The sequence below is a fragment of the Leopardus geoffroyi genome, chromosome D2 (genome assembly GCF_018350155.1).
Source record: "Leopardus geoffroyi isolate Oge1 chromosome D2, O.geoffroyi_Oge1_pat1.0, whole genome shotgun sequence".
NCBI classification, from domain to species: domain Eukaryota; kingdom Metazoa; phylum Chordata; class Mammalia; order Carnivora; family Felidae; genus Leopardus; species Leopardus geoffroyi.
The window spans coordinates 51,835,194-51,857,842 of record NC_059334.1 but is presented as its reverse complement, the minus strand read 5'-3'; the positions used below and the strand labels follow the sequence as shown (position 1 = coordinate 51,857,842).

Below are 22,649 nucleotides of genomic sequence, written 5' to 3'. Positions count from 1 at the left end.
AAACCATAAAATACCTGGGAATAAACCTAACCAAAGAAGTGAAAAATCTATTCACTGAAAACTATAGAAAGCTTATGAAAGAAATTGAAGAAGACACAAAAAAATATTCCATGCTCCTGGATGGGAAGAACAAATATTGTTAAAATGTCAATGCTACCCAAAGCAATCTACATATTCAATGCAATCCCTATCAAAATAACACCAGCAGCATTCTTCACAGAGCTAGAGCAAACAGTCCTAAAATTTGTATGGAACCAGAAAAGACCCCGAATAGCCAAAGCACTCTTGAGAAAGAAAACCAAAGCTGGAGGCATCACAATCTCGGACTTCAAGCTGTATTACAAAGCTGTAATCATCAAGACAGTATGGTACTGGCACAAAAACAGACACTCAGATCAATGGAAAAGAATAGAGAACCCAGAAATGGACCCACAAACGTAAGGCCAACTAATGTCTGACAAAGCAGGAAAGAATATCCAATGGAATAAAGGAAGTCTCTTCAGCAAGTGGTGCTGGGAAAACTCAACAGTGACATGCAGAATAATGAACCTGGCCCTTTCTTACACCAGACACAAAAAGAAACTCAAAATGGATGAAAGACCTAAATGTAAGACAGGAAGCCATCAAAATCCTCGAGGAGAAAGCAGGCAAAAACCTCTTTGATCTTGCCCGCAGCAACTTCTTACTCAACATGTCTCCGGAGGCAAGGGAAACAAAATCAAAAATGAACTATTGGGACCTCATCAAAATAAAAAGCTTCTGCACAGCGAAGGAACAATCAGCAAAACTAAAAGGCAACCGACGGAATGGGAGAAGATATTTGCAAACGACATATCAGATAAAGGGTTAGTATCCAAAATCTATAAAGAACTTATCAAACTCAACACCCAAAAAACAAATAATCCAGTGAAGAAATGGGCAAAAGACATGAATAGACACTTCTCCAAAGAAGACATCCAGATGGCCAACCTACACATCACTCATCATCAGGGAAATACAAATCAAAACCACAATGAGATACCACCTCACACCAGTCAGAATGGCTAACATTAACAACTCAGGCAACAATAGATGTTGGCGAGGATGTGGAGAAAGAGGATCTCTTTGGCACTGCTAGTGGGAATGCAAACTGGTGCAGCCACCCTGGAAAACAGTATGGAGGTTCCTCAAAAAATTAAAAATAGAACTATCCTACAACCCAGCATGGCACTACTAGGTATTTATCCAAGGGATACAGGTGTGCTGTCTCAAAGAGGCACATACACCCCTCTGCCCAATGTTTATAGCAGCACTAGTGACAATAGCCAAAGTATGGAAAGAGCCCAAATGTCCATCGATGGATGAATGGGTAAAGAAAATGTGATATATATATATATATATATATATATATATACACACACACACACACACACACACACACACACACACACACACACACACAAAGGAGTATTACTCGGCAATCAAAAAGAATGAAATCTTGCCATTTGCAACAACGTGGATAGAACTAGAGGGTATTATGCTAAGTGAAATCAGTCAGAGAAAGGCAAACATCATAAGACTTCACTCATATGAGGACTTTAAGATACAAAGCAGATGAACATAAGGGAAGGGAAGCAAAAATAATATAAAAACAGGGAGGGGGACAAAACATAAAAGAACAAACAGAGGGTTGCTGGAGGGGTTGTGTGTGTGGGGGGGGGGATGGGCTAAGTGGTAAGGGGCATTAAGGAAAATCATTGTTGAACTATATGCTAACTAACTAAATTATTTTAAAAAAAGAATTTATGTATGTATATTTACATACACATTCACTGGAATCTGTATCTTATGCTGGTATTCTCAATGCTGGCTGGAAATTAGAATCAACTAGAGAATTTTTTTTAATGCCCATACCTGGATCTTAGGGCAAAGAGTCAGATTTCATGTACCTGGGGTGAGGCTGGGGTATTAGCATCTTTTAAAAGCTTCCTAGCCAATTTTAAGATGCACCCAGCCCTGAGAACCACTGGGGAATACTAATTTATACCCGAGGTGCCCTAGCTGGCACATTACACTTGTTGTGGTTAGGATTTATAAGATGCCAATCAGCTGTGCATGTTCCAGAAGAGGCTACCCCAAGCACTTTATCTTTACCTCTCATTAGTACTGAAGAATTCTTTGTTAATTAGCGTTAGAAATGGTACAGATTATTTGTCATCGAAAGGAGGATTCAAGACATGCGGTTTGGCTAGAAGAGCATGTAGCAACCCTGCTAGGTGTCAGCTAAATATGGCGCTGCTCTGTGTCAGACGTTCTGTTATGGCCTTTGGAGACCTAGCCCCACAGTGAGTACAAGGACTCTGTCAGATCGTGTATTGGGCCATACCTGAAACGTTCTGTCATCTGATTGCACCAGAAAATCGGCCAAAACGTGCTGCTAGGATGCGGTTTCATTTGCCTCAGCTGAACCTTGTATGCTGTTTGTTGTATGAGGGCCTAAGATGGGGCTGGCTTCATTGAGCGTGCAGAACAGTCCGTGTGGCTGTGTGAGCCTATTGGTTGACATGGATTCATGTGTGTAGCAGAATTTGGGTTGCGGCATGTAATTTACTAGAACAAAGCACCTGCTCTAAGGTGTGGCAGTGAGAACTACAGCCCTCACCTACCTGTCTCACCAGGGGCCACCGATACCCACAAAAAGGAAGCTTGTGCCCTGTTGCTTACAGCAGGGTGCATGCACTTTGTATCCAGAGCCCTGGGTAGAAGAGGACTTTAGTCTTGACTTTGTCCTTTGAGAGGAGGTGAAGACAGATACCACAAGCCTGCTCAAAATGTCCCCAGGCTGTTCAGCTTTCCAAATACAGGTGATTGCATTCCCCGTTGGTGGTGGAGGGGAAACAACCTTGAACCTTGTTTGCTTCACTTTTATGACCTCCCTTTGGCATTTTCAAGTGTGTAACTGAGCCATGGCTTGGCTGTAAGGATACTTGGATTCCTAGTTAGGCAAAGTCAGCCACTTCTCTGAGCCAGGGGAGGTGAGTAGCAGCTGGCTCTGGGAAGGCTATTAAGAGGGACAGCAAAATGAGCAATTATAAGTGCGACAGTGGAACAAGGTGTCTTCTGAGCCAGAATCTGGCCACAGTCCTTGGAGTGCTTCCTTTTAGTATCGAAGTGGGGGTTCTAAGGACAAGGAGTGTTAATAACAATAAAATTTTATGTGCCATGAAATGCCTTTGATTGTAGCAAATAAAAGTGACTGTTTTGAAAAACAGCCTAAATATCCATAGATGGGAGAGTTGGCTAAATGAGCAACGGTCTGTCCACACAAGGAAATCCATGCGGTTGATTAAAATAATGAAATAGGTTTGTTTATGCTGGTAGAAGACAATCCCTAAGACATGTTATCGAGTGAAAAAAAAATCAAGTATCAAATCAACACTCAGTGAGACTGCAATTAAGCAACACTCTGTGTCATTTTTAATTTTTAACAATAACATGCATATATTACTTACATAGTGGAGAAAATATAATAAGAGAAAAATCTTAGTAGACGTATGATGAAGTACATAGAGGTACGGTGTCCAAAAATTTGGAGACATGAAATTGGCCTTGCAGCTGAGCTCTGGCACCACAGCCAGGGTGGTATCTAGGCAAGTTTTTGGAACCCTGGGTGACAGTAAATGCTGTATATGCTCTGCTCCCCTGCCTCACTTTCTCCAGCTGTAAAGAGGGTTATAATTCTGGCCCCGCTCAAAAATCATAAACTCTGCAGAAACTGGGGAAAAGGTTCATGGGGGTAATTCCGGCAAAGCTCAGGAACCATTCCCCTGTTCATTCTGTCCATAGATGGTTGACACTGGGTTGTGAAATAATCGTAGAACTAACTTGAAGGTTTTTTGTCTTAATTCATCTTGGATAGGAAAGGTTATGCCTCGTTTGAGAGTACGATCCAGCCAAATATACACTTTTCAGAACTTACCCCACTAGGTGAACTTTTACAGGAAGGAGCTTCTTTAAAAACTTGCCTCTAATTGAGAAGTTCTCAATTTTGATGAAAAGGAATGATTTGAAAATGCAATTTTGTCTTATGTGTTATTAGGGAGCTAAATGTATCTAGAATTGCTTCTTCTTTTTTTTTTTTTTTTTTAGTGTTTACTTATTTTGAGAGAAAGAGAATCATCTGATGCAGGGCTCAACCTATGAACTGTGAGATCATGACTTGAGCTGAAATCAAGAGTTGGAGGTTTAATTGACTGAGCCACCCACACGCCCCTAGCATCACTTTTTGAAGAGACAATCTCATCTTGGTTTATAATGCTGACTGGATCAACATGGGGGAAAGGGGAGTGGAGAGGTCCGACAGGGATTTTGCTGACCTGACAATAAGGGAGGATCTTCCCAGCTCGCTCCTTTCTCTAGGTTCAGCGCGTTCGGTCAACCGTCCTCAACTGTCGGCCTCTGTGAAGTTCTTTTCAAGACTTCCTGGAGCTTCCCAGACAGAATCAGCCAGGCTTGAGGGGAAAACTCAGTGACTGGAGGAAGAGCAGAGCTTGATGAGCCATCCTCCCCCCCCCCCCTCTTGCATTTTTTTAAAGTGATCTGAACACTGAAAAGCCTATTACCTACCAGTTTTGGTTGGGCCCTGAGTGGGTCTAGGTATGAACTTTCCTTGAAAATCTGCTCTGTGCTCAGCGATTCTCTGTTCCTATTTGATGCAATCAAAACTCTTCAACCCAGTATCCACCAACCAGCTGTGTATCTGCAGCAAGTTACTCAACATTTCTATGCCTCACCACCCTCTGTAAAATGAAAGCCCTGGTCTTGCTCAAACTTTGAGGGCACAAATAGCTGTGAGATTCCATATTCTAGACCCTTAAACAACCCCTGGCCCTTCCCCAAAGACGTCTCCTAATACTGTCCTCAGTTTGGGTCAAGCCTGGAACAAAAAGCCATGAGAAATGGTAGGAAAAACTAAAATGGCCGCTTCTCACTTAGATGAAGAAATCAATGAAGACAGGAATAGCTGTGTCCACCTCAAAGAAAACACCAGGAGATTTCCTTTAAGTAAAACCTCTTTTAGGAAAGAACATTAGGGGACCAGAACAGATACGGGAGTTATTAGGAGGGTTCTTTACCATTGCTTTTCCTTTGGGGATCAATGTCTCATTCTGACAGTTCCAGAAAATGTCCATGGGCTGATCAGTTCAAGGGGAGAAGAGACTGGCAGCCATGTTTTGTGGGGTGGGTAAGTCTGAGGGGTGACAGACCCAGAAAGGTCAACATAGATCCTAATACTCCCCTCCATTAATACTACTTTTTCTCTCATTCTTCCTCTTTTTTCTCTTACTGAAAACACTAAGGTTCTGAATGGCTTTGAAGGTACAATCCCAATCTCTTCTTGAACCGTAAAAGGACCTAAATATTTTTACATGATTTAACACCTCAGATGAGAAACCAGAAACAGAGGTCCTCTTCATCCCTCCCTAGAGCAAAGCTCTCTGCCCCTCTAGCGATGTGTCTCAAAGCCTGATGCATCAGAGTTATATGGGTGCTTTGAAAAATGCAGATTCCTAGGGCCCATCATAAATCAATTCAGAATGCCTGGAGTGGGGCCAGGGGATCTGCATTTTTGACAAGCTCCCACAGACGAGTGTTTTACCGATAGCATCTGAGAACTTTGGCTCTATGACCTAATCGACACCATGCCATTGCTAATACTGATCTCCTATAATCTTTCTTGGGACCATCTGAATCAAAAAGGCTCCGGTAAGTATGCAGTTTTAGATGACAGCGAGCACGTAATGTGCTAATTATGGCCAGTGACACCATGAAATAAAAGTGCATCACTGAATGCTTTCAATTTCTTACAATGATGGTAAGATGGCATGTCATGGGGCCTTTTTAGCCCCAGACATCACTCCAGAGAATTCCAAACAGATATAGACAAGGGCCATTAGAACCCCGGATCCTTTCCTCTCAGACTGTTTACCCACGAATAGGATGTCCTGAAGCAACACTTCCCCCAAGTGAAGTGTTGATAAGTCTGGTTATCAGCAAGATATTATTGGCAGTGTGATATGCAGGGCATTTACATTTTCTTGATAGGGTTAGTCATATGAAAGCTGACAAAGAAGGAACAGGAGCAGTGCTGTGGTGCAATAGCAACAGACAGCTGTCCCCTGGCTTCTCGATAAATAGATGGCTTGCATTGCTCAGCGGTGTGGTCACCGCCAAAGGAATGGCCCTCTCACATTTCTTCCTGATTCACATATTAAGTGGGGTTACTTGTCATCCCCTCCCTCTTCGGCTTCCCAGACACTGAGTCTGGAATGAAAATTCACCTGCCTCTGAGTTGGCCACGGGTGGGGGCCGGGGTGTTACTTGGGTTCCCAGGTTGGAAGATTATCTCACCCAGCCCTCGCTATATAAGCTGACCGGGGTGGAGGGGCTCAGCAGGGCCGACTCAAGGGACTCATTCCACGGGGGAATAGACACACAGACAGACCGAACCTCAGGCAGACATGATGGTGATGAAGGTAGAGGAGCTGGTACGTAGGACACGTTATCATTTCGCAATGAAAATCAGTTCGGTCTTGATTTGTGTTTGGAAATAGAAATGTCCTTTTATTCAGGCATGATGCACAGGGACTCTGATGTCATCTATGGAAAATGGTTGGCTTCTGTGATGAAATAAGTGAAACTGGAAAAATGGAGCTGGCAGTAATGGGTTCTCTATTTCCTATTTATTATCTTCTCCTTTGGTTTTCTTACCAAAGCGCAGATTCACAGGCAGGTATGAGGACGCCTCACGGAAGAAGTTTTATTGTGAGGATATGTCTGGAAACTTCACAACTCAAGGCCAAATGTCATGGAAGAATTGGAAGAAATTATGAATGGAGGAATTTTAAATAATCACGGAAGAATTTTAAATAATCATGGAGGGGTGGCAGTTTGCCTAGGAGAAATGGGATTGAGTGGGTTCAAAGTGGGTTTAAACATATCAACCTAATCTAAGCCTTGATTTAGCTAGAGAAGAGGACGATCACCTGAAGGTAATCCTAGAATCCTGCCGCAGTGTGTCCCAGCCCGGGATCCGAAAGCACATCTCACAGAGGAGGCTGTCACCAGCCAGGGAGGACCAGAGCCCTCCTGCAGCATCCTCTTTGAAGAATGACTCCAGGACCGGTCTTCCTCTTTCTGACACGACAGTTTTCTTCCCTCATAGGTTACGGGGAAGAAGAACAACAGCGGAGAGACTGGGGAGTTCCTTCCCGAGGATTTCAGAGATGGGGAGTATGAAGCTGCTGTTACTGTAGAGAAACAAGAGGACCTGAAAACACTTCCGGCCCACTCCCTGAGCCTGGGGGAACAGCAGTGGAAGATTGAGAAAGAGCGAGAGGCAGAGGTAAGGAGATTCCCTGGATTCCACTAATGGGAAGTTGGGGACAGGACAGAGGAAAGAGGTGCCAGGCAGGAAGGAGAAAAGAGAGAACCAAATAAAAGCAGCCGTTCCAAAGATGTTTCTCTGCCAAATTCAAATCCATAAAGAGGCAACTTTTATAGGACAGGTTGTAGGAACTAATTCTTTAGCAAGACTATGACCTCTGGATTCCAAATCAATGACAGACTGTTCTATGATCATCTTCTGCTTGAAAGACTTGGAAAGAGAAACATGTCCAGTGACTTTCTGATGTCATACACGGTCTAGGTAGTCCGAAGCAAGAGAGACCTCTTTTTCTCAGTAATGTGGCTTGTGGTCCATGAATCATTGTTTGGCTGCGTTTACTATCTGTGTTGACAAATTCTGTGTTGCTGGGTGAATTTGCATCGCTTACTAATCACAGAAAAAGCATGCATTAGTTAGCAGTAGTCTCAGGACAGTTGGTTTCTTAGTAAGCCACCTGAAAGAGATTGGCATTGATATTTCAGGGCTTAACGCTTACTGTTGGATTCTTTTGAGTTAAATAAAAAAGTCTACAGAAATCTGGGGTTTGTTTATGGAAAGGGCTACAAGATAGTCACTTATAGACTAGATCCTATCTCCAATTAGTCAAAAACTACAAACAAGAGATACGAAGGTGAAGGCAATTAGCTGAAAGATTAGACCCCAAATACTTGAGTAAGAAGTCACTAAGTCAAAATCAAAGATTAGTTTTAAAGTTGTTTTGTTTCTTCTCTTTTTTTGCTCAAACTGTTCACATACTTCTCTCAGACCTTGCAGAATTTTGTTTAGACACAACCAGAATGCCTGTCAGTAGAACTCACCATATTTCGAAATATGGATTTCTTTTTTAGCTCAAGAAGAAAAAACTAGAACAAAGATCAAAGCTTGAAAATTTAGAAGACCTTGAAATAATCATTCAGCTGAAGAAAAGGAAAAAATACAGGAAGACTAAAGTTTCGGTCGTGAAGGAACCTGAACCTGAAATCATTGTAAGGACTGTCTGCTTTTTGTGGTACTACACGTCTGGCATTATGCTACAGGGGAAGGAATATCTGTGGAGGGTTTGGGCGAATGCTGGAAAGCTCGCGGTAACTCTCACGTTATTTTTTTGGCTTTAGACAGAACCTGTGGATGTACCTAGGTTCCTGAAGGCTGCCCTGGAGAATAAGCTGCCAGTAGTAGAAAAATTCTTGTCAGACAAGAACAATCCAGATGTCTGTGATGAGGTAAGGCTTACACAAAGCGCTGCAAAATCCAGCTCATTAATTTTGTGTTTCTTATGCTTAACTTCAGCCTTGCTAACATGATGCCAAAAACCAATCCACCTGAAACAGTTTCCCCAGCTGTTACCACATATGCCGGTAGCATATTAGGATAGCGCGGCAGTCCAGAAAAAAGAGGCTGGATTAGCGCTGTGGATTGCATCTTTTTTTTGGTACTTCTGACTGATTTTTCAGTTTGTCTATAACTTTTTATATTTTTGGGATAGTCTTTTAATAAGGCAGGGCCAATGCATCCCTTTTGGAGAAATACATAACAGCATCATTTTTTTTTAATAACTTTTTTGATATTTATTTATTTTGAGAGAGAGAGAGAGAGAGAGCATGTGTGCAAGTGGGGGAGGGGCAGAGAGAGGGGGAGAGAGAGAGATTCCCAAACAGGCTCTGCACTGTCAGCTCAGAGCCTGATATGGGGCTCGAGCTCACAAACCATGAGATCATGACCTGAGCTGAAACCGAGAATTGGACACTTAACTGTCTGAGCCACCCAGGTACCTTAGCATCATCCTTGATTGGACCCAAACACATCAGCCTTACACACAAGGAATCCGTGGACTGGAGTTCAAGTGGTGGCTCTTTCACTACTTGGCTATTTGATTTTTGGCAGCTAATTTGCTTTTTCTAGACCTCAGTTTCCTTATCTGTAAATAGAGCACACCGGAGTGAATAATGCCAACAATTGTTCTAGGCCAAATAGGCTATTAATCCATTCATACAAAGCCTTCTACTCCTTTTTGCATCCTTTCCCGGCTGGAGAATCATTTCAGAAGGTGAACTAAAAATGACTCCTCCATTCTCTTTTTTTTTAATTGTTTTTTAATGTTTATTTATTTATTTATTTTTTTTAATTTTTTTTTTTTCAACGTTTATTTATTTTTGAGACAGAGAGAGACAGAGCATGAACGGGGGAGGGGCAGAGAGAGAGGGAAACACAGAATCGGAAACAGGCTCCAGGCTCTGAGCCATCAGCCCAGAGCCCGACGCGGGGCTCGAACTCACAGACTGCGAGATCCTGACCTGGCTGAAGTCGGACGCTTAACCGACTGCGCCACCCAGGCGCCCCAATGTTTATTTATTTTTGAGGGAGAGAGAGAGAGAGACAGAGCGCGAGTAGGGGAGGAACAGAGAGAGAGGGAGACACAGAATCCGAAGCAGGCTCCAGGCTCTGAACTGTCAGCACAGAGCCTGACATGGGGCTTGAACCCACGAACCACAAGATCATGACCTGAGCCGAAGTCAGAGACTTAACCCTCCCCCAATCTCTTAAAAAAGAATTGAATGCTTTTTGATATTCAACCTAGCAACAGTCCCAGATGGAAGAAAGCCATGTGATCTGCATGGCAAATTCTACACAAACAATGAAGGCACAGAATTCAAGAAAGGGAAATGTCAGCATGTAGGTAGTTTTGAACTTTAAATTCATATCCCTCCACATAGACCTCTGAGTGCTTAGAAATGTACCTGTAGGAAACTCAAATCTCATTTGTAGGATAATTGTTCTAGTTCTGCAATTTTAGTAAATTTGACATTTCTAATTCCAAAAGAAGCACTCGAGTTTCTATTAATTAGGTCACTGGAGTCCCCAGCTCCACAGCCCTTAGAAGGATTTATGCTCATTTTTATATGCATCGCTGTCTCTCTTTTTAAATCTCTATTCTGACAGTATAAACGGACAGCCCTTCACAGAGCCTGCTTAGAAGGACACTTGGCAATTGTGGAGAAGTTAATGGAAGCTGGAGCCCAGATCGAATTCCGTGATATGGTAAATATATTTCTTTGTTTGGAAATGGGCCAAAATAAGTAGACTATACGAAGCTCGTGAAAACCTGCAATGAAAAACGGGGTTGATTGGATTGAAAATTGATCTGAGAGAACAGGGCGAAAGCTCATTTCTCCATACAAAGGGAAGTTGGGAGATGGGACTAGGTCATGTGGAAAGTATTTTCCATACATACTGAAAAGCAGAGGAGTGTTCCAGGGAAAAGAAGGAAGTGAAAGCCTCTGCACGGAATTCAATATCCTCATCAGAGAGTTGGGTCAGTATCAAGTCAGTAGCATTACTGAGAAGTAATACAGTCAGCACTTGCCTCTCAGTGTCCCTGTCCTTCCATTATCCATGGCAGTCTGCTCATGGCCCCGTGGCTGCCAGCAATGTGTCAGAATTCTCTAGCTGCACACCTTATATGATAGATGCCATCAGTGAGGTTGGGGGCTAAACTGCCTACGGAATGAATTGCATCTATGGAAAGTAGCTGCTATTCAGACCTCAATAATTCAACCACTGTGATTTCTACAAAGACCAGCAGACAGCATATTTCATGAACTGCAGATTGAGCTGGGAATAGGCTTTATTTATTTAAATGCAACTCAATTTGACTTTATAGCAAAGTGGAAAAGGGATATTAAAAAAAAAAAAAAGTCCAAAGAACTTGAACGAAATTGAACCCAAAAGACGAACACACAGAAAAACAATAAAAAATAAATAAAGTTTGCATGAAAAGACACTCAAATTCTTGAGTGTGTGATTTGGAAGGCCAGGAATATACCAGAGTGGGGAAGAGGGCAGCTCCTAAGAGTAAGGGCAGTGTGCAGTGACCACCGGCGGTGGCAGCTGAGTTACAGAGGCTGTGCTGGTGCAGATGACAGCAGAGAACCAGCAAGAGATGAGACAAAAACAACAGGGACACAGGAAGAGGTGACAGCTCCAGATTAAAATCTTGGAAGGGACTACTTGCATTATGCCAGAATTTTAAAATGCATTTGTCTAGAACTTCTGAGTCTATTTGGCAAAAGTGGCTGAAAGTTCCGGGCAGATGTGGGTTTGAATATCTATTCTGATACTTGCTAACTGCATTTCCTCGGGCAAAAAACTTGACTATTTGGGAGACTTGGTTTTCTCACCTGCAACATGAGGGCAGTCACACCTGCTGGGAGGACCAACCCATTGAAAGTGTGTAGCACCTTTCTGGCAAGTGGAAATTCTCCATAAGTTGTAGTTTTTACGCTTTTACCAAAAAAAAAAAAAAAAAAAAAAAAAAAGAAAGAAAGAAAAAGATTTGTTAGATTTGAGTTTTCTAACGATGCAAATACACGCACACAGATACACACATAGGACTGCATACACTCACGTCCACACACATCCAGTTTAGCTAATGCATCTGGCCAGAGCCTTCTGCTACAATACTTGGAATTAACAACCCAGAGGGGGACAATCCAGTGTCACCATGGATGCCTTAGCAAATCGGGTATTTCTGGGCCTCAGAACCAAGCACTAATTCCTCTGACCAGTTCTTCTTTACATTAAGTCACACCCCTTTACCTTCTGCTATAGCTTGAATCCACAGCCATCCACTGGGCAAGCCGTGGAGGAAACCTGGAGGTCTTAAAATTGCTGCTGAACAAAGGAGCAAAAATCAGTGCTCGGGATAAGGTATTTCTCCTCTTCTTGCTCCTCCCCTCCACCACCTTCCTCCCCTTCCCCTTTCTTTCCCAAAGCCACCTCACCGTTTGGGTCAGCTGGAAGCTCAGGCTGTGTGGGACACCAGAGTGGCCACTTGTTCCCCTCCCACATGCTTTGGGGTCTGGGATGGCCTCTGTCCCCGCACCCAGCGAATCAGTTGCATTCTTCAATTTCCCAGTTGCTCAGCACAGCACTGCACGTGGCGGTAAGGACCGGTCACTACGAGTGTGCAGAGCATCTCATCGCCTGTGAGGCGGACCTCAACGCCAAAGACCGAGTGAGTATCTGGGCAAAGCTCCGCCTCCTGCAACTTCGTCCCTCACTTATCTGGAATCCCTCCCCAAGCGAGGTGCCCTTGTGGGACTCACTTCCTGGCCTCAGGTCCACCTTTAGCCTGTTGACTCTGCTTCTCTAGGAAGGAGATACCCCTCTGCACGATGCCGTGAGGCTGAACCGTTACAAGATGATCAGACTCCTAATTATGTACGGGGCTGACCTCAACATCAAGAATTGTGTAAGTACCTGAACTAAGCCGTTCCTGCTTGGGGGCTTTCTTCTTAACAAAAACATCTCTCATGTACTTGAAAATAGTCCCACAGCTGAAGGATTTCAGGGTTGGGGGCAGCCTTTTGATGTTTAAATGCCCTGTAACAACGTTGCTAACGTTGCCATGACGGCATTGCTAACCTTGGCAAGGTCACCTGGTCAGAGATGGGTGTAGCCCGCCATGACTGTTTTGGCGCTGGTATAGTGTCTGGTAATTCTTTTAAAATTTGGTCCTGAAAATACAGATCAAATTGTTCCCTCTCCCAAGCCCAAGCCCAATCTGCCTTGGCCACCCCTGGCTGAGCCAGGCCTGGGGTAGTCAGGTATAAAGACAGACGCCGTTCCTGAAGTGATAAAATTCCACATTGGTCAATGTGGCCAAGAGCCAATGAACTGAAATTAATCAAGATCTAATAGGAGTAATTCTGAGTAGTCTCCCCCACCCCCACCCCTTACAACAGCATGCCATGCTACCCCTTTCTTCCAAGGCTAGACATGCTGTTGCCTATATTTTTGAGATAATTTTTATCCATTCTCCACTTTGGTTTATCTGCATATCCCTCAAAATAATTTCCTATATTTAGGCCCTGAAAATGCTCGTATAAGTCCCTTCTACAAGTACGTGTTAATTTAGCTTCATCTGCAAGCCAGGGAATAGAACCAACTTTTTCTCATGGTCCCAATTTCCAGACAAACATCATCTAATATAAGCTTTAAAAATACCACTGAGAGGAATGGATATAAATTACTAAAGAAATAATTTGAAAGATTTGGTGGAGAATCACTTCACAAAGAAGGAAAAGAAAACCCCAGTCATCATATACTGTGAATAATTTCTTCCCCTTATTGTGTTACTATGAGACCGAGAGGAATATTTTATCATTAAAAAAAAAAACCCACAAAACTGTCTCGGTGATAAGAACAAAAGATAAAAGCAGTAAATAGAGACTGCTTGGATGGGAAAGCCTTAATAGTAGGCTCCCTTGATAGTGAGATTGGTCTTATCTAATAATGTAAATAAATTACCAGAAAAAGAGATTTAATGAGATCTCTGAAACTGCAGGAAAAATGATTTCGTTTAGGCAGTGAGACACTACCAGCAGAAAGAAATAGCGTACATATTTGGGGAGACTGTGTAAGTAGCTAGAAAATTAGGAGATAAATTCTAACAGAGAAGAGTTGAAGGAACTCATGGAAGAATAGCCCAAAATATACCAACGGTTCTGAATTATCAGACCACAGCATAAGCGCCCAGAAACGATTAATGTCATTGGCCCAATGGCTGGATGTTGCCCAATGGACCTGTGAGCCTTTGGACACCATCTTGAAGGGAACTGGAAACGACACACAATACATTATTCTATCGTTGTCCAAAACTCCGCCATCACGTGTCCTGAGAGTGTTTCTCAAGGAAGATGCTACAGAGGTGGAAAGTTCCAAAATCAAGGTTACAGGGCCACTAGTTCAAATAAGTACATGGCAGCAGAGCACCTAAATGACTTAAATGGCGGCTGCAGGAGTCTGTGCACAAAATTTTAAAGGGCTCGTCCCTAACCCAGTCCATTGCTGCTCTGTGGATCCACAGGGATCATGCTACCAATTCTTCTGATTTCTTCAGAGAGCTCACAAAGTCAGTTGGGAAATCTAATTTCCAACTGTTGCCAATTAAGTCCAGCTTTAAAAAAAAGTCTCAACTCTGGTTGGGCCCAAACAAAACAGGTCTCTAGACTGATTTGCATCTCAAAGCTGCCAGTGTCTGAGTTACAGTCTCTGAGTTAGAGAGACTTCCAAATGAATAGAGGTGGAAAAATTTAAGACTTCTCATAGTTAAAGGCAAGAATTGAGAGGTGACATGGTTTTCCTTTTTATAAATGTCTTGAGACACATGCATAAGGGACAAGGAATTTTGGTCTCAAAAGTTACTTCCACACTGTTGATGTCACCTCCAAGAAAAAATGAAATTTCCTGGGAGATCCCAATGTAACTTCTGAGCAGTTGTGAAAACTCTACCCCTCTGAGCAGTAATCGTTCTGAAGGGTACCTGAGGACACCAGCCAGGGTGCCGAAGCAGCTCACTCACCACCAGTTTTTATCAATCGGGAATCATTTTCCAAATTGATCGGAACTGGCTGTTGACCACCACTTCCCCGTGCCCATTCTGCAGGATCCTGAAGATGCATAGAGCCATTTTGTGAATTTCAAAATGACTTTGCATGCTCTTGCCATTTGCTACCTAGGGACCAGGGATTTTTACCCAAACCTGGGATAGTCCCACAGGGAAAAACAACAACAACAACAACAAACAACAACAACAAACATTGCTAATCTGAAATGCCAAAAGCATTACTGTGAGAAACAGTGAAGGGCTGATTTGAATATAAACCACAAATCACTCATAGTGGAAAGCATAAAACAGTTCAATAAAGCATACACCTATCCATTACCTCATTAAACACACACACAGAGGATGCGAATTTATAAATGCCTCCCATCTGGAAGTCAAATTTCCTCATGTATTTTGATTAGGCTGGGAAGACCCCGATGGATCTGGTGCTACACTGGCAGAATGGAACCAAAGCAATATTTGACAGCCTCAAGGAGAACTCCTACAAAACCTGTCGCCTGGCCTCCTTCTGAAGGAAACCACGCCTCTTTCATCGGTGTTCACTGGCATTTTGAGGGCACGGCCCCAAAGAAGAGCAACTAGTCATAAAACCCAGCTTCTATCCACCTGTTGTAAAGCTGCACCTAATGAGGTTTTGAGAGAGCACGGGGCTAGAGGTATAGACATGTCCCTTAGTGAAGCACACTCTATTTTTATTTGTTCCTGGGTATTTATTTATTTACTTCAACACCGCTGATACTCAGATCCTTCACAATCATCCATTTGGTGAGCAAAGCTTCATTTGTATAGAACACTTCAGATCCTTCCGGCAGATCTTGAACCATGTTAACGAGCAATGTGGTCAGTGTCTACTTATGTGCGCCTCGCTCGTGGAAGCTATTTCAAGGTGTTTTTAAAAGACAGGGGTGATTATTGCAGCCCTCTTTTCTCCTGAATTTTCAATGCTGAAGTTCGAGGCAACGGAAGGCACGCCGTGACAGGAAAGGAAACCGTAGAATGAAAGGGATTCTGTGAGAAGGACGGTAAAGCCAATTGTTTTATGCCTGGGTCTGGTATTTCTTACCAAGTCACATGTGGTACCAAGGTGAAGAGAATGTTGTGAGTGTAAGGGGCGGGGTGTAGTGGCGGGAGTGGACCGCTGGGCCGTGCAGAGTTGAATCTGCTCGAAAAAGATGAAAGGGACTGCGAAGTGTAAATGTGTAAATGTATATTATGTTGTATGTCTATTTTATATTCATAATAAAAGCAAATTCTGAACCTCTAAGTACTTCTATGAGTGTGGTGGGAAAGAACCAGATGAAAAAGGCCATTTCGATGAAGTGGTTTTTTCTCTTCCGAGTTTTTCAGATTAGAAATGTCCTGTGAAATAGGACCTCTCAGTATTTAATGTGTACACAGACCGCCAGTGGTCTAAGCAAGACCACCTTGCTAGAATGCAGATTCTGATCCATCCCGGTGCGGGCAGGGCCCGGGACTCTGCATTTCTGATGAGCTCCCAGGTGATGCAGAGGTGGGGGTACACCACAACAGCACGTAGAGCAACAAGGCTGTGAAAACCATCGTCAAGATACAGGGGTGTTCCAGAGTTCTTTTGGCCCCAGTGATGGGGAGAAAGAGACCCCTGGTGGGCAGAGTGATTACTGCAAGCTAAACAAGGGCTCGTTAGGAAGTTCCCATCAGGGCTAATCTGGGTTTTAGTGATTATTGTGGACACCGACTGTTGGTGTCAGAGGCTGCCCACGGGGAAACACACCTGGTCAATGCTATTTGACCTTCAAGGGGAGCCATTTTGTTGCCAGATGCTGGACCAGGTGCTAAGACCTGTGATGAGAAAACCGGATGGTCCTTGCCCTGCCTTCCTGGAACAGATGAATATTAAAGAAATAATCCCAGAAATATATCGGAATGGTCTGAGGTAACTACAGCGAAGTAAAAAAACAGAGTCCTGTGAGAGCCTCAGCTGCAAAGGGCAGGGATGTCTACAGACTTTTCAGGGGAGTCTGAAGGATAAACTGAACCATTCAAGCCCAGTGTTCCAGACAGCAGAGAGACACAGGCAAGGGCAAGGTCATGGGAAAAGTCTGGCCCTTTAGGAAATGTATGAAGGCCAACGTGAAACGCTGGTACTGGTACCCCTCCCCTCAAAACTCATCCCAGATGGGATAACTAACACACGGCCTCAGCTTTGCCTCTAACACTGAAGGTGTACTCGCACCGTCCACAACCAGAAGTGTCCCAGTTAGCTGGTCATGGGCACCTAAGTTGTGAGGACAGTCTGAAATATTTTTGGGTCTTTTGTATCTAGTCTCCTAACCTCCAAGGGCATCAGGAGCTTCAGTCCCTCCGTTGTCTCCCTCCCTCTCAGTCAATCCCCTTTTGCCATCCCTCTGCCCTCCTGCTAGGGTCCTGGCTCTAACTAGTCTTGCCTTAAGGCTCAGCATCCTCGCATTTCTTCCTAGTAAAGCACCTACGACGAGAGTGACAGTTCTCTTGCTGGTACTGGTGTCTCCCACAGCATAACTTAGTGAGTTATCATGTGACCAAGTTCTCTATGATGCCTTCAAGTCCCCCTCCCCGCCAGAGCTGGGAGGGGAGAAGAGGGTAAGGGTTGAAACACTTTCGTGTCACCACACAGAGAGATTTCCAGTAGCACAGAGGTAGAGAGCATGAGAAACAGCATGGGTAAGTCCCACTGGAACAAGGCCAGCTCAGTCACCTTCTGTTAATGGAAAAGATAAACGCTTTAGGCAAAACTTTCAAGTTTCTGTCACACAGGTGGTCAACTTGTAAGCTCCTCCTCTTCCCACCTTACCCAGCTCCTTGCCCACAATCTGTGTCTCGTCTTGTGTTTTCCTCAGTGAAGGGAATGTCCCATTGACCGACAGACCCCTGCTAGTTCTTGATTCTCTTTTCTTCACTCCTCTCTTCCAACCCACCTCCAAGTCTTCTTACCAAGAATCCTAAGCAGCTCTGTAGTCTGCCCACTTCCCCCATCCCAGGAGCCACACGTTCAGACGGCCATAGTGTCCCCCGGATTACTCAAATGGCCCCTTGCCCGGCTCCTGGCCTCTGGCTCTCTTCCCTCCAGTCTGTTCTTGAAGTTTCGGCCAGAGTGATTTTGCTAAAATGCAAATCTGGTCAAGTCATCCTCTTTAAAATTCTTCAGTGGCTTCCCGTTTCCCTTAGGATGAAATGAAAACTCCTTAATGTTTTCAAAAATCCTTGAAATCTGACTGCTGTTAACTCCCTATTCTCATCTATTTCTCATCACTTTCTTAGCTAAACTCTGAATTTCAGCTCCGGAATTTTCAGTTCTTACAAAACCCAGGCACTTGGTTTTGTTTTCATATACTGTGCCAGCTCCCTGGGAGGCTCTCCTTCCCACCCCACCCTACCCCACCATTTCTCCTCATTCCTCCCCTTCGGGTTAGCTGTCTTCTTTCCACAAAGCCGTCCTTGACCCTTACTTACACTGTGAGTCCCCCACCCCCACCTGGGTTCCTGCTGAACTTTGTTTTTAGTCCAGTGGTGTCTTACATCTATGGGATTGCCTTTACCCGTCAAGGGGAAAAAAATCTCTCTCCCCTTGAGGAAGTAATATCTACTCACCAAGTATTAAGCCAATTAGAGAAATGAATAATGAAGAAAGCAAACACCCCCAATAATCCTTATTTCATGCTATTTCTGTGCACATTACACATAGGCACTGTACATTTAGTTTTGTAACTTTGGTTTCAATTGAACAATTTAGTCTACACATCTATATAGATGGTATCCTTATGTTTCAATTTATGATGGATCACTTAACTAGGCCTATATTGGGCATTTAGGTTGTTTCCATTTTCCCATTATTTTATTTTAATGTTTATTTATTTGAGAGAGAGAGAGAAACAGTGTGAGTGGGGGAGGGGCAGAGAGGGCATTTCCCATTATTTTAGACATTGTCCAATGAATGTCCTGACGCAGGCACCCTTTACACCTAAGCAGCTATTTCTGAAGAAATACATTTGTAGAAATTTCCCCCAAATCATGAAGTTTCATTTTATACATTTTTATCTTTCTTTTTTTCCATTTTTTAAATGTTTATTTATTTTTGAGAGAGAGAGACAGAGTGTGAGCAGGGGTAGGACAGAGGGGAGACACAGAATCTGAAGCAGGCTCCAGGCTCCGAGCTGTCAGCACAGAGCCAGATGCGGGGCTCAAACTCACAAGCTGTGAGATCATGACCTGAGCCGAAGTCGGATGCTCAACTGACTAACCCACCCAGGCGCCCCTACATTTTTTAGTTTTCAACCTGATCAGCAAAAGATCTATTTTTGGTGGATTTTCCTTGATTACTTAGAAAGTTCAGCAGCTTCATGTTTATTGAGCGTTTTTCTGGTTCAATCTTTGTTGCATTTTCTATTAAGTCAGGTTCCCTGGAAGCAGCACTTGGAATGAGGATTCTTACGTAAGTGATTTATTAAGCGTGCTCTAGGAAGGCAACAAGGGAAACAGGACAGAGCAGAAGAAGAAACAGGCAAAGGTCTGCTTTCAGGAGAAGTCTCTCCTCAGCCTTATCCCAGCTCAGGAGCATAAATCATGCCACAGAGGCCAGAAAGCCGGCTAGGAATGCCCTGCGTCAGGCATTGGCCTCGGGCCAACTGCAAGGGGTGGGGGGTGTAAAACCTCCCAGGCATCCCTGGGTAAGGTGACTTCCATCAGCCCAAGGGCAATGCTCTGGGGAAGAGTGAAGATCAACCATTAGTGCCCAAATCTGAAGCAGCCGGAGGAGGGGTACATCAGCCTGGTCAAAGGGACCTGTCGGACACTAATAGCATTTATCATGTTGCATATGTTTTTAAAAACCATTTTTAACCTTTTACTAAGGATGCTAGACCTCTCTGCTCTATAAGATGCACTTTCCTAGTTGTTTGCACGTTTCTAACGGAACATTATATTTATAGGTAAATTAATCAAGCTTCACATTTCTGGCTTTGATGACCTCATTTAGGTTTCTTCCAACCCAAGGTTGTTTTAGACAAAAAATGTACTTACCTTTTCTCTAGTATTTTACAAGTTTTTTTTTATTTTTTTATTTCTTTAATCCGCTTGAATTTAGTGTGGTGTATATTGGGGAGAAGATAGGGATTAGGCTTTTTCTTTCCTAAATGATAGAACAATAGCTGAATACTTAAACAGTAGGTAATTCTGTCGACCGATCCTCCTTGGAGCCTTCTACAAATATAAATCTACTTACCCCTTGCAGTAGCACCACAGGTATGAAAATAGATGAAGAAAGTGAGGCACAGAGTGCTTATGTGATTTAAGCAAGGCCCCAGGCACTAAGTACTGGCAAGTTCAGATTTTAACACAGGCAACGTCTCGTCTTTGCACTTACTTGGTATGCCGCGCTGCCATTGCCACATAGGGAACCAGTTGTGCCAACGCCACTGAATTGAAAAGTCCCTCATTTCTTCTTACGTTTGGAGTCATTCTGAACTCCCGACTCTTTCATTGACCTACATGAATTTTTGCACCAGTCATGCAGTTTTAATCACTAGGGTCCTGCTGTACTCTTTAGTATCGGGGCACACAAGTCCCTCCCAGTGCTTTTCTAAGAAACTTCCTAGCTATTCTCATATTTATTCTTTCAAAATGTAGTTTAAAACCCAAACATATACAGAAGCAAATATATGCAGACACTATTTTGGATTTTATTAAATTCATACTCTGGGGGAGACTTTGGTGAACAATGCCTCCTCATGCAAAAAAAAGAGTGCCTCCCTCCGTCAGTTAAGCATCCGACTCTTGATTTGAGCTCAAGTCACGATCTCAAAAGTTCCTGAGTTCGAGCCCTGTGTTGCACTCTGTGCTGACCACGCAGAGCCTGCTTGGGATTCTCTCTCAAAATAAGTGAGCTTTTAAAAACATTGCATGTAAAGAGTTTTCTTCACATGAAGGCATGATCTGTGTCTTTGTGAAGAGAGTCATCTTAAAATGACATTTTATAGTAACTTGTTAACTAAAACTATTATCTTTTGGTGCACTTAGTTCCTAACTGACCACTGCGTTGAACATTTATTTATGGTATTGTCATTTTGTTGCAATAAAGCAGTAGTGCGTCACCTTGTTCTGACAAGAATAAACCTCAAGAGGAAACTCGCCTGCTGTTCTTCCCGCAGGACCGGCCAGCACGCCCTCCGATTTTGCAACAGGACGAGCACCTACGCGTAAGTAGAAAGTGGGCACAACTGCAAATACATAACAAACTTGCAGAAACAAAGAAGTACCTGCATTTCTAATCTTTTCCCAGTTGCTTCTTTTATGAAGAGGACAGTCACATCTGCAGTAACTTCCCTCAGTTATGATATACTGGTGCAACTGGGGCAAATAGACACATGTAACTAGTTGGCTGAAAAAGTAGACTAAGGTGGGGCATCAAAAGAGGTTGAACATACGACCCCTTAAATATTTTGAGTTTAAAATACATAAATGCACACTCACATGCTGGTCTGTAAAGATGAGCGCCTGTTCTTGGGAGTATGGACCCTCCGATGGGAAATCTACAGCTGTCTTCTTGAGTCCCTGTCTCTTTAAAGAAGAAAGAGAACTTAAGACTTGAGGGAAGCAATCCAAGTGTGGAATTTTTACTGGATCCCCCCAAATCCTAGTTGTCCTGTTCACACCTACTTTGACAGCAGGTGTGGTTTGTTTTTTTGTTTTCTTTTTGATGTTTATTTTTGAGAGAGAGAGCAAGCACGAGCAGGGGGAGGGCGCAGAAGAGAGGAAGGCACAGAATCCAAAGTTGTCTCCAGGCTCTCAGCTGTCGGCACAAACCGGCTCAAACCGAGGAACCGTGAGATCATGACCTGAGCCAAGGTCAGAGGCTTAACTGACTGAACCACCCAGGCGCCCTACAGGGTTTTTCAGTGGCTCACCTTTTGTTATGTATGTTATATATATATGTTAACTAAAAATTGTGATAACTGTTGCGCTAGGAGAGACAAAAAAAGAATTCCTGGGAAAGCATCACCTTGGATTTCCTGGGAATTCTTTTTTTTGTTCCTCATAGTGCAATAGTTTTCATAATGTTTAGTTAGCGTATATTATTTTACAACGCTACCCACAGTGGCATAAACAGACTTGTGAAGAAACACACACCTAACTTTCGGAGAATCCAAGTGGGGTGGAGGGAGGCGCAAACTGGCACTCGAGGAAGTGGCCAACTGTGGCACGTGGGCTCAGCGGCAGCGGCCATCAGTTTTACGGAGGGGAGTGGAGGTGACTAATCCATCAAATTGCTCAAGAGGAAGTCAGACAAAAATGTTTTGTCTTTAGAGCCTTCATGCTTAATATAAACAATATATAAATATATATGGACACACATACATATGTGTGTGTGTGAAATATTCTTTTACTTGTGTTCTGCCATGGTTATGATCACAACCAGGAGTGGGTTTTAAGTTTTATCAAATGTCTTTCTGGCACCCGTTAAGACAACTCTGATTTTCCTCATTTGACTAATAAATATGAAAAAGTACATTAAAAAGAACTGAAATATCCTCACGTTCCTAGAATAAATCTCACCTGCCATGGTATACTGTTTTAACAGTCTCTCTTTACCAATATTTTACTTTGGCAACTATATTCATAAGTGAGACTGACAGAAAGCTTTTTTTTTTTAACTTTTTTTTTTTTTTTAACATCTATTCATTTTTGAGAGACAGAGACAGAGCATGAGTAGGGGAGGGGCAGAGAGAGAGGCAGACACAGAATCCGAAGCAGGCTCCAGGCTCTGAGCTGTCAGCACAGCCCGACAAGGGGCTCGAACTC

At 43.3% G+C, this 22,649-nt stretch overlaps 1 protein-coding gene and 1 long non-coding RNA gene across 2 annotated transcripts; one reads left to right on the top strand and one right to left on the bottom strand.

Annotated features, from left to right (window-relative positions):
• Positions 1-3,433: 3,433 nt before the first annotated feature.
• LOC123576811 lies at positions 3,434-5,673 on the bottom strand. The gene is made up of 2 exons (XR_006701596.1): positions 4,606-5,673; positions 3,434-4,511 (listed from the first exon to the last, which is right to left on the bottom strand). It is a non-coding gene; the product is annotated as an uncharacterized LOC123576811 (long non-coding RNA).
• A 643-nt stretch (positions 5,674-6,316) lies between these two features.
• On the top strand, positions 6,317-16,098 carry ANKRD1 (ankyrin repeat domain 1). The gene is made up of 9 exons (XM_045438179.1): positions 6,317-6,527; positions 7,205-7,384; positions 8,275-8,412; positions 8,542-8,649; positions 10,367-10,465; positions 12,035-12,133; positions 12,342-12,440; positions 12,579-12,677; positions 15,236-16,098. The coding sequence occupies exons 1-9, from the start codon at positions 6,501-6,503 to the stop codon at positions 15,344-15,346; spliced, it is 960 nt and encodes a 319-aa protein (XP_045294135.1). The 5' UTR covers positions 6,317-6,500; the 3' UTR covers positions 15,347-16,098.
• The last annotated feature ends 6,551 nt before the right edge of the window (positions 16,099-22,649 follow it).